Here is a 12,749-nt window from a genome sequence, read left to right as displayed (position 1 = left end):
TTTTGTCACTCCCAAAACCCACAGGGCAGTGTGCTCACATGGATCCACTGAGTATAAACCATTCATGCATGCCCGGAATACTTCGGCTTAAAGTTTGTTTGCGAGTTATTTTTTTGGAAGCGGATAATCTTCAAATTATATGCTGAATAAGATTTTAGAGGATAGTGAAAGGAAATATAAGGCTTAAGATTATCCTTACAAATATTTTTCATAACTTTCAAAACCTAAATCGCATAATATGCTTATATATGGTTCGATTTCAACTAGTGACTCATCATATATTGACGTGTCTCGCGTTTTGGAACACCACAAAACAACCACTTTGTGACAATAGCATCATTTCCAAACGCTTGGGAGTTGGGACTAGACATTTAGCCCGTGCCTGCAAATGCCCGCATTAATTTAAGCGGGCCGGACATGCCTGCATTGGCTTAACGAACAAAATTCAATGTCCTGCCCGTTTTAAAATGGGCTAACGGGCTTGCGGGCAGCCCGCAGACATTGTTGAATAATTAAAAAAAATTAAAATTCATATAATAAATAAAATAAAGTAATTGAAGATAAATAATTAACAAAAACTTTGATATTTTATATGAAGTTGATCAAATCACATTATATTACAATTTTTTAAGGATTAAAAATCATATTACATAATAATTTATTTGAAATTTTCTTAATTTTTCCTTAAATATTGTTTGTGGGCCACCCGCGGGCTTGGCAGGCGAAACGGGCAAATAGACAAAATTTGTATGTCCTACCCGCAAAAAAATGCGGGCTATGCGGGGGCGCCCGCGGACAATGCCCATTTTACCATTCTAGTTGGGACTTAGAAGAAACCCTCATCTAAACCATATAATCACGTTGTAGTTAATATCATGGACCCATATCTATTGTAGTCAATTTGACTGCTGGTGTTAGACACAACTTATTTCCCGTGTAATGATGTGGAGGGTGACCTTTCCCACTTCTCCTGGATCAAAGATACGTGAACCTAAGGAGATTAGTTCCCAATGTTAAGTGTTCGATTCATGAAAATGTCAATTGTTGGAAGAGACATTCACGAACTTCAAAATAATTAGTTCTTTATCCAAAAGGTGTAGGGAAATACTAACTAAAATAATATTAAAAGATTTTATTATATGTGAACAAATAAATAGGTCACTAATTCATTATACACCCATGTTAGGTTTGCCTAACGATAAATGGGTTGGACCATAAAGTATTTATAATACCAAATGTTAGTTTGAATCAAGATAAATAACCCCTTGAAAAAGATGGATAATCAACCTTTTTTACGTTATCTATTTATTTATTTGGTTTAGTAACATAGAAAATAGATACAAGTATTTGAGACATACAAATTTAAGTTCTATTAATTTATTTTAGTGAAATGGCGAGGTATACACCAAGTTCAATCTACTTGAATTGTTTTAAGATTGATTAAAATCATGAGTTATGTTTTTTCTTTGTCACGAAATAATTGCCTCTTCAGAATTTCAACCTACTCCCTGAAAAATGAAGAGGTTAAAGTTATTATTAATGTTTGCAATTGCAGTAAATAGGACATTTAAGTGGAGAGCCCAATAACCCCGAGTGGCCCATAAATTGTCATAGCCCATCAAGCCCATAATGAAAATGTTTCTTTCAGCATCTTCGTTGCAGAACCGCGTAATAATTGTCTAATGTTTTTAGGTCAATTTATTCGTTTCTTCCTTTTTTAGCAGCTACTTTGTCTGGAAGATACGGTCAATGGATGCAAGTTGTTAAGTCAATTATCTTTATATGAGATTATGAGAATTTTACTACTCCATGTTGCAAGCACCCTATTAAGAAAAAAGTCAAAAACCTTCATAAATAACAAGATATAATAATAATACTAATATAAAAGTGGTTATCTTTTAAAAACTTTAGATAACGTGACAAGAAATCTTGATGAAAGATAAGGAGAGAATTAAGGGGTAGTTTACCGTATAAATTTTTAATGATTGTATTTGATAAAAGATAAAGACAGAGGTACATAAATTAAATATGATGATTCAAAGAATAAAACTTAAAATATCAAGCACGCTTTGTCGAGAAATTTTTTTACATATTTTTATTTATAATTTCATTATTTGACACTTATGATACACGCGAGTCATGTTTTTTAGGTGAATAAATAAACATATTTTATTTCTTCTAGTCGGTACCAATCTATAACGTCGAGAACACTAATTATAACTTTGTCTCAATTCTTTTAAATGTCGGCACCTTTGGATGAAAGTTTTTTCGTTCTAGTTTGGGGCTGTAATACAAGATATTTCCAATAAAGTTAGAGAATCTAGAAACGCATGATAAAATATAAACGGTATATTCCTTTCTCCATATGGCGTAATCAAATACGCCACGTGTTGCAGCCACGTGACTATCCATGGAACCATAGGCATTCCGAATATCCACACCACCGCCAATTTGCATTAACAAATTTTGGATCGTTAAAAGAGATGCGTACACAATAAATTTGTAGAACATGAAGTGTGAAAGTAAATCATTTAATATATATCGTATTTTTATATTGTTAGTAAATTATCTACGATTCATACTCTTAATTATAAATCAATAATAGATAATAGGCTGATAGAATAAAAAACTTTACGACATAGATTTTAAACTCTAATAATTATTGTTTAAATATATATATATATAAGATGTTATTTATGAGAGGGTGGTTTTAAATTCTGATTCAGCTCATAACATATCTTGAGTTCATTCCTGTAATAGTTTCCATTACACTTTCTAATACAATTATCAAATCAAAGCGAAGGAGTCGTTATTATGGGAAAGCGTAATTCTCAACGGAAAAGTGTTGCTTCTGCATCTGCAATGTTTGATAGCGACGATGATAGTAGCGCAACTTCGTCGTCAACTGCACCCTCTGATCTTATGTCCATTCCTGAAACTGAACAACTTCAATCTGATCAAGATTCTTTGCTTGATCAAGCTCTCGATTCATTAGATGAGAAAAGGTCTTATTTTTACTTACCTTACTTACTTTTTATCATCACAAATATTATATTTTATTTAATTCTTTATTGTTGTTGTTGTTTTCATAATTAGGAGTTCAACGAGGGAGAAAGCTTTCTCATCAATAATTGAGGCATTTAATAGCAATATGCAGCATCAATTTGTGGAAAAGAAGTAAGTATTTAACTTTCTCTTGTTCTATCCTTTTGCTTATGTTCTTTTATAACTTAGCTTCATATCTTCTAAATTGTATTGAGCGATGTTGGGTTAAAAGTTTATTTTTTGTTGTTGAAATAAGCTGCATACATGATACAACTGATAAAAGTTATGAAGTGTTTGTTTAAAAACTTTTATAATAAAAGAAGAGATAGAAGAATATTTGGTTTCATTTCGGTTTCTTTCTGGTTACCTTTCATTTGACCTCTCCGCCTTCCTTTTATGATTTCCTTGGTGATTAGGTTTCCTTCCTTCTCTATATAACACTGAATTTTCCGTATTCAGCCATTAATGCTTCTCTGAGTTATTGGAGAGAGTTAACAACACACCCCGACTAATTTGATCTATTAATTGTCAACCACTGTCACATTAAGCTCTTTCGTTCAAATTAGTAACTTCTAAGAGCATGGACTCGCTGGTTATTAAAATTAATCCAACATAAAGAACTGTAAGAAGATCATTGTTTCCATAAACTGTTGGCCAAGTAATCACTCTAACATAAGATGTAGTCATTCCATTATGATCCTTTCTGTAACCTTGATTGTTTTGCTTTAATAGATTTGCTACCTTGTTACATCAATGTCTGGCTTCAATAAAAAAAGGACCCAAAAAGGCATCTTCTAAGGAAATAGCTTTAGCTGCTCATGCCATTGGTAAGATTTTGTGTAACTTACTTATTCCATGTTGCCTTCACTTTTATTGAATATATTTAATTTGATTTAATTCCTTTGTAGGTTGTTTGGCTTTGACTGTTGGATGTGGTGACAATGCACGTGAAATATTTGAAGAAGCAGTTCGTCACGTTGAGGAATCTCTAGCATCTAACTCAGATGTTTCAAAGATACCATCGGTAAATATGGAAATATTACCAAGTCTTATGATTATGCTTTTCCTTGTGATTATTCGAGAACAAAAATCAGAAATCTTCTATACCCACTATTCTATAAGCTATCTTTAATCAAATAATTGTTTCTTATTGCTGGTAAAGATAATAATATAGAATAGTATGTATAGAAGATCTATGTTTATTCTTCAGAGAGTTTGATACTGAATCTTCTATGCTCAATGCCATTTATGTTTATAGTTGCTGGAGTGCTTGGCTATAATCACTTTTGTTGGAGGCAATGATCAAGAGGAAACAGAACGGTCAATGGACATAATGTGGCGAGTGATCCATCCTAAATTAGGCTCCAATGTAGGCATTTGTTTCAACTCTCAACTATAATCATTGTTTGTAATGTGATTCTTATAGTTGTGTTTTGTTCAGTACTAACCCTCCAAACATGAAGACAATAACCCTTTTTATTTCTATATTCATGTGTGAAAATTATCTTCCTATGATTTACTCGCCAATTATATCGTTGTTTAGGTAGTTGCAGTCAAACCATCTGCTCCATTAATAACCGCTGTGGTGTCTGCATGGTCTTTTCTCCTCTCTACCGTGAGCAATTTGAAGCTAAATTCAAAGAATTGGCAAAAGTAAGCTCAGTCTGTTCTTGTGCATCTATTTTCATTCTATTCCTGCACTAGTTTCATGTAAGGTGTCAATATGCTTTTCATGCGCATTGTTAGAGGCTTTGGATAGGTAAATTATTTTGCTAATTAATGATGTATTGCTGTAGATAACTTTAACGTAGTTATGGTAAGTAGAATTTGAAGTCCTCAGGTCCAACTTATTTTTTGTTGTTGTTGATGACTTGATGCAGTTCAATATCCTATTTATCTACTCTTCTAGACAAGGAAGACCGGTCTGTGCGTATTGCTGCTGGCGAAGCGTTGGCTTTAGTTTTTGAGATTGGAGTTATAGATAAATATTCTTCCGAGTCTAGGAGTGCAAGTGATGGAACTCAAGAAGAGATCAAACCACAGGAAAGCTACATATTTTTACAAGGATTGAAAGGTAAGGTCATAAACCAATGTAAAAACCTTGCTGTGGAGGCTGGTGGAAAAGGCTCTGCTAAAAAAGATCTCAACAGTCAGCGGAATTTGTTCCGAGATATCTCAGATTTTTTTGAGGTATGTGTAAGTTTAACAATAATATTATCTTAGAATAGAAGATTTGTTTGTTCTGGAGCAGAGGGTTCTGTACTGATCTTACTTTGTGATACCTAGTATGGTTACTCTCCTGAAATGTCAACGAAGATTGGAGGCGATTCACTGCAGACATCATCATGGTTCCAAATGATACAGGTTTTTCTTGCGTTCTCTTAATTTTACTTACAGAATCACTTCTATTGAATAAGCATTTTAACCTGTAGATTTCTGCAGTTGAATTTTATCAAGCACTTCCTTGGAGGAGGGTTCACTAAACATATGCAGGTTTGGTTTTCTCTTGCATATTTCTTTGGCAAGCTTCTAATTGTGAAAAAACTTATAATATTGATGATTACCTTTTGTGTCCTTTCCCTTGGAAAATTAGGAAAACGAGTTCCTTCATGATGTCTTTGATTTCACACCAAAGAAAAAGTATCTGAGTAACAATGAACATAGAATGTCTGGTCTTGAAAAGGTAGGTTTGTTTGAGTGATTGTGAATTCGTGATCAATTATCTTGCATTTTTGTTAACACTTTCATATTATCTTTTCACTTCTCTCATTGTTGTCCTTTCATTTTTCCCTCTTTTGCTTCTGATCATCCACTAATCAACCTTATTCTTGCAGAGAATGTTCAAGTCTCCGAACTCGGTACTGAACAAGGCTAGGACACAGTTACTTGATAAGCAGAGGTTGTTAACTGAGGTTAGCATCCTGACCATATAAAACAACGTTCACTTTTATCTTCCTATTGAATTGCTTAATTACAAATATGACACTTAAAATACTATTTGAAAATCTTGACAAGCTGCAGCAAACAAATAGATTGAATGTTATATATGAATAACATTCTCATCTGTATGTGCACACATTATCTGAGGCTCTTGGTGTCCATTTAGCATGGCAAAAAACTTAGATAGCTTATAGACTCAGTCAATAACATGTAGAGCTGAGGCAGAGATCGTAGTTTTTCTAAAGTAGCTCTTTAATTTTCCAGCAAGTGACAATTTTTACCTCCAATCCAATATAACATTACCCATCCTTTTAAGTTTTTAACAAAATTCAGCATGTATCTTTTGGTTTTTATTGATTTTGTGAAACAGCTCGAATGATAAACTCTCATATTTAAGCTAAAATATCGATCTCACAACCATAAACTAGTTTTGCCGAACATATTTTTCATAATCATGAGTTTTGTTCCCTCAGTTTCTATACTTGGTCCTACTTGCAAGTAACTTTGTGTAATTATGCAATCATTTTATACATACTGGTGGCTTTAATCTGCTTACATATACTTACTGTAGTGATGCTGAATTTCTTCATTTATTTCTTCTGTTAAACTTACAGGGCAGAAAGTTCGGGCATTACGCAGTGAATATGGTTGATGATGAGGCATGAGTTTGAGCTTGAACAACATTAATTTGGAGATTTCATGGCTCATTCCATATATATATATTCATTGTTTATGCTCTTCAGGTCTTTAGACTCTATCAATTGTAAACTAGACCCACGAGACATGAGTTTTATAATAATGTTACAATATTGTTCATGACAAAAACATTATGTTATACATGTTATGTTATGGCATCAAGATAACTCTTCATTTTTGTTGACATAGTAAAAGTATGTAATGGTCTCTCTGCTTATTTTAATGCAACCTTACTTTTAATGTTCTAGTTTTAATATTCTCCGAATGTGTAGAAGAAGAATAATCAAATCTCTTGGATTAGAACTTTCTTTATTTAGCAAGATATCATATTGGATACCCCAAAATTTCGTTTTTGTTTTTATGAGATTTTCCATTTCACAACATTCTTATACTTGTTACTTAGATTCATACCCCGTATATATTACAGAAAAGCAAATGTACTATGTGGAATGCTGTCTCTAAATCTTGTTCTCAATCATCATTAAATTGCATTTAATGATGATTGCATTTAAAATGAAATGAAATAATATTTTTGTTATTGAAAATGATCATAACTCTATTTAATTAAATAAGTGATCTTTTTCTAATATGTCATTATATTTTTTCATAAACATAGTCTGCTATTGGTTGTTGACATTGGTCACGTTAGTTAAATCCCACATAATGAAAAGATTTACTTTTGTTTTTCAATTTTGTGGTTTGGTTTTTTTATCTTCTTTTGGCTTGGTTGGATTTAAGATTTCACTAAAAATCCCACGAAGTATCACTTTCAGTAAACGTGGATCGGTAAAATCATTACTCTTATAGAATTGATTTTGTTAAAAGTGAGGTTGAAGAATAGGGTGATTTGTGTTATTGCTGTTATTATTAATTATTATCAATTTAATTATATGCTTAGCTTATTTAACTAGTTAAAGTTCAAACATTTGTTTTAAATATAAAAAACTCGAACCTATAAATAAGTCTATTTAGAGATAAGTTTATAAACTAATTAAAAGGATACGATATAGATTTCTTAAATAGACTTTTGAGTTAGGTTAACTTTTTTAAATAGGCTTAAGTTAAACCTTAAAATATAAGCTACAATTATTAAATAGGTTAAAACTTAAAACAACGTCTGAGAGATATGTCAATATCAAGCTTTAGAAGATCAAAATTATCAGATTGTATTTCTATTATTGTTGAGATCCTCTAACTGTTAACAATTTATTATGAGCAAAATATCTCTTCTAAAAAACACTTCAAAATTAAATCCTATCAAATTTAGCTTAAATTTTCTCTCTCTTTATTCAAGTTATTTTTTTATCGAAAAAAATAAGGTAAATTAAGTTATTTTTCTTTTACAATGGTGTTCTAACAATGTTAGTTCATTATCAAGATCAAGAGCTTAAAATTAATTTTTGCCATGTAAGTATTCAAAAGGAAAAACTTTCTTATTAACTTGCAATAACAATCTATTTACTAAATAGTTTTTCCATTTTCTAACTAATAGAATTAGCTTACTTAGATGATATAAAAATAGCGATTACTCGTTTTGTTGTTGTTGATATTATGGGAATCAATCGTTGAAAAGAATGGCGATCAATATTAAATCAATCTACCAGTATAATCAACATCTAATATAACATAATCATATGGAACATAAAAAAACAAATAATATTGTACCCCACAAAAAAAAAACAATCGACTATGTCGTACGTACTATATAGTGTCAAATATCATAAAATCAAATCAAATATGTAACATGATATAAAAAAACAGAATCAAATCTTAACCGATATTATCATGAAATTAAAATTTGTTGTTAATGATAAAATCTACCGAAAAAAATGTTTATAATGATATAGTAAGATTTTCAAGTATTAAAGAAGATTCAATCCTAAGCGCCATTCTTAGCAGAAAAGGTTTATAACTATATATTCTTCATGACCATAGAGCATTAACAAGAACAAGATTGGTGCCAAAAAAAATTCATGAACTTGATGATGAAGGATCCTACTATAGAGATTATTGAAGCTGAATATTGTCCTGAAGCAGTGATTGATTGGTATGAATGCACAGGAGGATCACAACATTACAAGAGTGTTGGCAATGACAAGAATAAATGTAGGAGAGATTTGTCTTCAAAAGCAAAGAAACATCTTTGTGCTTTGGGTTGGACTTTTTGGTATGCTAATAAGAAAACCAAGCAAGAGATTCGTTTCAAATCACCCAATGGAAAGAGCTATAACTCTCTCAAAACTGCATGCAAAAGGTGTATAGATGATGGAGTATGTGTTTCCTATAAGACAAGTGATCCTGTTGAAGTTGTTGAATCCTCTTTTGAAGTTGCACATACTGATATTACTACATTGGAGCCAGGACCTAGGGCGTATAAGAAGAGTAGGGTTCAAGCAAGGAGGTGCAACAAGAAAAGGAGGAGAGGTGATTCGTCGGAAATCGAGTTGCCAAGAAGGTGTTTCAAGAAAGTAAGGGAAAGCAAGTCGTCGGATGATGAGTGGACTCCAGAGTTAGTCAAAAGGATGACTCAGTGTACGAGGCTCAGAGTTGATGTGTCGAAAAAGAGACCTAAGGTTTTGCGATTTGGAAAAAGGGTGAGGAAAGAAAACTGTGGAGAACCATTGATGGATGGCCAAAAGGAAGCATTGGTTTCGCAGAATAGCGATTTTTCGAAGCAGGGGATTATTGACAATAGTCATCAATATCAAAGTGATAACATTTGTTCTATTTGTCAGGAAGTTGGTGAAGTAATGCTATGTGATAATTGTCCTTCTGTATTTCACTACACTTGTCTTGGTCTTGAGAAGGTTCCAGATGGTGATTGGTTTTGTTCCTCATGTTGTTGCAGACTATGCAACAGAACAAAGTGCAGAGAAGATTGTGAAGCAGATCATGTGGATAATAGTGTTCTATGTTGTTATCAATGTGAGAGAAAACATCACATTGGGTGCTTAAAAAATATAGGCTTTACTAAGATGAAAGTTTGTGTTGATCAGAATTGGTTCTGCAACAATGATTGTGAGAACATATTTTTCACTCTACAGAAACTGATAGGAAAAGCAATTCATGTGAAGGGAAAGAATTTAACTTTGACATTTTTGAAGAATACCATCAAAAGTGATGTTCATAATTCTGATGAAATTGAAAGCAAACTGAGGGTGGCTCTTGGAGTAATGCATGAATGTTTTGATCCAATGATTGATGCTTCCACAGGGAGAGATATTGTAGCAGATGTTATTTTCAATAGAGGCTCAGAACTTAAACGCTTGAATTTTAGAGGGTTCTATACTGTGACACTGGAGAGAAATAATGAGGTGATTTCTGTTGCTACCATGAGGATTTATGGTCAGAGAGTTGCAGAAGTACCACTTATTGCAACTATGAATAAGTTTAGAAGACAAGGAATGTGTAGAATTTTGATGAATGGAATTGAGAACTTGTTGAATCAGTTTGGAGTAAAGAGATTGGTTTTACCATCTGCTCATGATATGGTAGATACTTGGAGAAACTCATTTGGCTTTGCAAGGATGAATTGTGCAGATAAATTTCAATTAAGGGAATATACTTTTCTAGACTTTCAGGGCTCCATTATGTGCCATAAACCATTGATGAAATCTCAATTGGAACATGTCATGTGTTGAGTAGGAGAATATGCATCTTATGTTATGGTTAGTTTGGGTAGTTCTATTACTGATTAAAACTAGCTTTTGTGCAATATTAGTTATGTGAAGTTTTTCTAACTGCATTAATACTCTATTAATGGTCATCATTATATATGATTTGCTTATTTTCCTTCATTTAATGAGACAAATGGTAGGTGCTTCTCTTCATGATCAATTTGTTCTTTTGTTTACTTTTTTAGATGTAGTTGAAATGCTAAACTTTGTGATAGACATGATATGACATGTCATAATATATAAATGAGGACAAATTACATATACAGGTGTCAAAGTCTTTTAGGATATATTTATGAATTGAGTTTTAGAAGGGAATGAAAAAAAATTGAAAACTTGAGAGCTATGAAATAAACTTGTGAGAGGACTCTAAACTCAACTCGCAAACAAACTCTTAACGTCTCTATGGCTAATTATTTGTCATTTTGATATGTAATTCATTACTGTTTATTAGTACTTTAGCCAAAACCAACAATGAAAAAAACTCCATATGAAAATCAACTAGTGCATATTTTTCAGAATTGCAAGTCCTACTTACAGCTCATTAATTTCATGCTTTAGTTGTGAGTTATGACAGTTTCAGTGAAGAACATGTCAAGTGCAATAAATGTTGAAAATCATCAATGTTGCCATCCTGAAAACTCAAGTTGGTGGCACTAGGTATATCAATTTCAACCACAAGACTGGTCAAATGAATGTTCAAAGATTACAAAGACCATTTTCGTTTATACTTACATAGAGAATAGTCACTCCCAGTGTGCAGAAAAGTCGAGCAGATACACTATTTGAGTAATTAGAGTCTAAGAGGTTACTGATAATGTCAATGAATCTGCACATATAATTATGTATATATACAACAAGTTGTAACTTACAAGGAAAGGAATCAATTCAACATCTACACTTGTCCAAAATTTCAAAGAAAATGGGGAAAATTTAATCTGTCTACACAATCTGCTAGTATCCAACTTCCAGTATTGTATTTTGTTATTCACATTTGCTTCTAAGCCAACATTTACAAATCCAGAAAATATCTAAGACTAGTGAAATAAGAAGACAAAAAATGAAAAATATGTGACACAATGAGGGTAAATATATACATTATTATCTCCCAATATTAGTTTAAAGTTGGTAACATTTTATCAGCAATTAATCTAGCAGGTGACCAGAATTCCATTTATTCTGCTCCTAATCCAAAATAGGCACGAATGTAATTATAAAATTTTAATAAAACTACTATACTTCCACATATTTTTTTCCAAAATGAATCATTGAAACTTTTCTCTATCTTTTCTCTCAACTCAAACACAGACCTAACCTAAAATAATACTCCTCTTGTGAAGATTAAAAATAATGATGATTACATATACCAATAATTTACACCCTCACACGGTCTAAATTTTTGAAGCGATTGTTTACAGCGTTGACTTCAAACAATCAAATAAAATGCATAGCATAAATATAAGAGAAGAAGCAAGATAATTTATTAACGGGTCGACCAATTTTGCTTACATCCTGAAAGCGTTGAACAACTACCTACCAAAAGATTATTAGAAAACAAGGATTACAAAACAGTAATGAGCTCAGATGCCTTTTCTAACAAAAAGTAAAATTTGGAAGAAAAGGATAAGGGGGAAAAGGAAGCAGATAATAAAGTGACTTTCAGTTTATTGTGTAAGTTAATGATAACAAGATTTAGAATGAACATTGAGTAAATTTAAATGAACAAAGAAGCAAATGTCTATTATATAATTATTATTGTAAAGATTAATGCACATTCAATATAATATATACCATTCATTTGTATTATTATATTTGTTTTGATAGTGTATTATGTTTTCTGTTTTAATGCATGTGACCTTGTGACTGTACTATATCTGGTTGGCCTTGTGACCGTGCCAATTCATCTTGCATTGCCCAAGTTCATCAATGTTGAGTCACTGTCATCTTCTTTATCTAATAATGCAGATAATTTGTTTTTTGGTTTAAAAGAGGGATGAATGACTCTTTAGATTGGAGTGTGTAAACTCCTCATTCTTCCCTTCAAAAAAAATAAGGAAGGATGCATTTATTTATATTTTTATTCCTATACTAATAAGTAATTGTTTTTTGAAAGATTTCAAACTATTAATAGTTATAAGTTTTTTTTAGTATTACAAAGAATTTTTTCTTAGTTGAGTAAGGAACTAATCCATTTTAGTGTGTGATTATCTCTCCCAATAAATGTTCCTCTCATGAAAACAATAAATGATCTTTTGATCATCCTATTCATGTAACAATGTCTTACATAGTTACTACTAGACAAGAAGCATGTAAGTTTAAGTAATTGCTTTTAGAAAGATTTCAAACTATTTTCATATATTCATTCTATGCAACATTTGACTGGTGCATGGGAAC

The 12,749-nt window shown here is 31.9% G+C and overlaps 2 protein-coding genes across 4 annotated transcripts; both read left to right on the top strand.

Annotated features, from left to right (window-relative positions):
- LOC109343859 (interferon-related developmental regulator 1-like) lies at window positions 2,737-6,804 on the top strand. Of its 2 annotated transcripts, XM_019582352.1 has the most exons (13): window positions 2,758-2,775; window positions 2,809-3,005; window positions 3,097-3,177; window positions 3,778-3,872; window positions 3,954-4,069; window positions 4,304-4,414; window positions 4,589-4,698; window positions 4,926-5,235; window positions 5,332-5,409; window positions 5,488-5,538; window positions 5,639-5,728; window positions 5,880-5,957; window positions 6,600-6,804. In XM_019582352.1, exons 2-13 carry the CDS (start codon window positions 2,815-2,817, stop codon window positions 6,648-6,650), a joined length of 1,362 nt encoding a protein of 453 aa, XP_019437897.1. In that variant the 5' UTR covers window positions 2,758-2,775; window positions 2,809-2,814; the 3' UTR covers window positions 6,651-6,804. The 2 variants fall into 2 exon arrangements, with proteins under 2 accessions (XP_019437896.1, XP_019437897.1); XM_019582351.1 differs by having other exon boundaries at window positions 2,737-3,005.
- LOC109342624 (increased DNA methylation 1) lies at window positions 8,603-10,576 on the top strand. Of its 2 annotated transcripts, XM_019580567.1 has the most exons (2): window positions 8,603-9,570; window positions 9,913-10,576. In XM_019580567.1, exons 1-2 carry the CDS (start codon window positions 8,655-8,657, stop codon window positions 10,320-10,322), a joined length of 1,326 nt encoding a protein of 441 aa, XP_019436112.1. In that variant the 5' UTR covers window positions 8,603-8,654; the 3' UTR covers window positions 10,323-10,576. The 2 variants fall into 2 exon arrangements, with proteins under 2 accessions (XP_019436112.1, XP_019436111.1); XM_019580566.1 differs by having other exon boundaries at window positions 8,603-10,576.

This window comes from Lupinus angustifolius, chromosome LG03 (genome assembly GCF_001865875.1).
Source record: "Lupinus angustifolius cultivar Tanjil chromosome LG03, LupAngTanjil_v1.0, whole genome shotgun sequence".
Classification (NCBI taxonomy): domain Eukaryota; kingdom Viridiplantae; phylum Streptophyta; class Magnoliopsida; order Fabales; family Fabaceae; genus Lupinus; species Lupinus angustifolius.
Note: the sequence above shows the minus strand (reverse complement) of the source record. Positions and strands in the feature narration are given on the sequence as shown.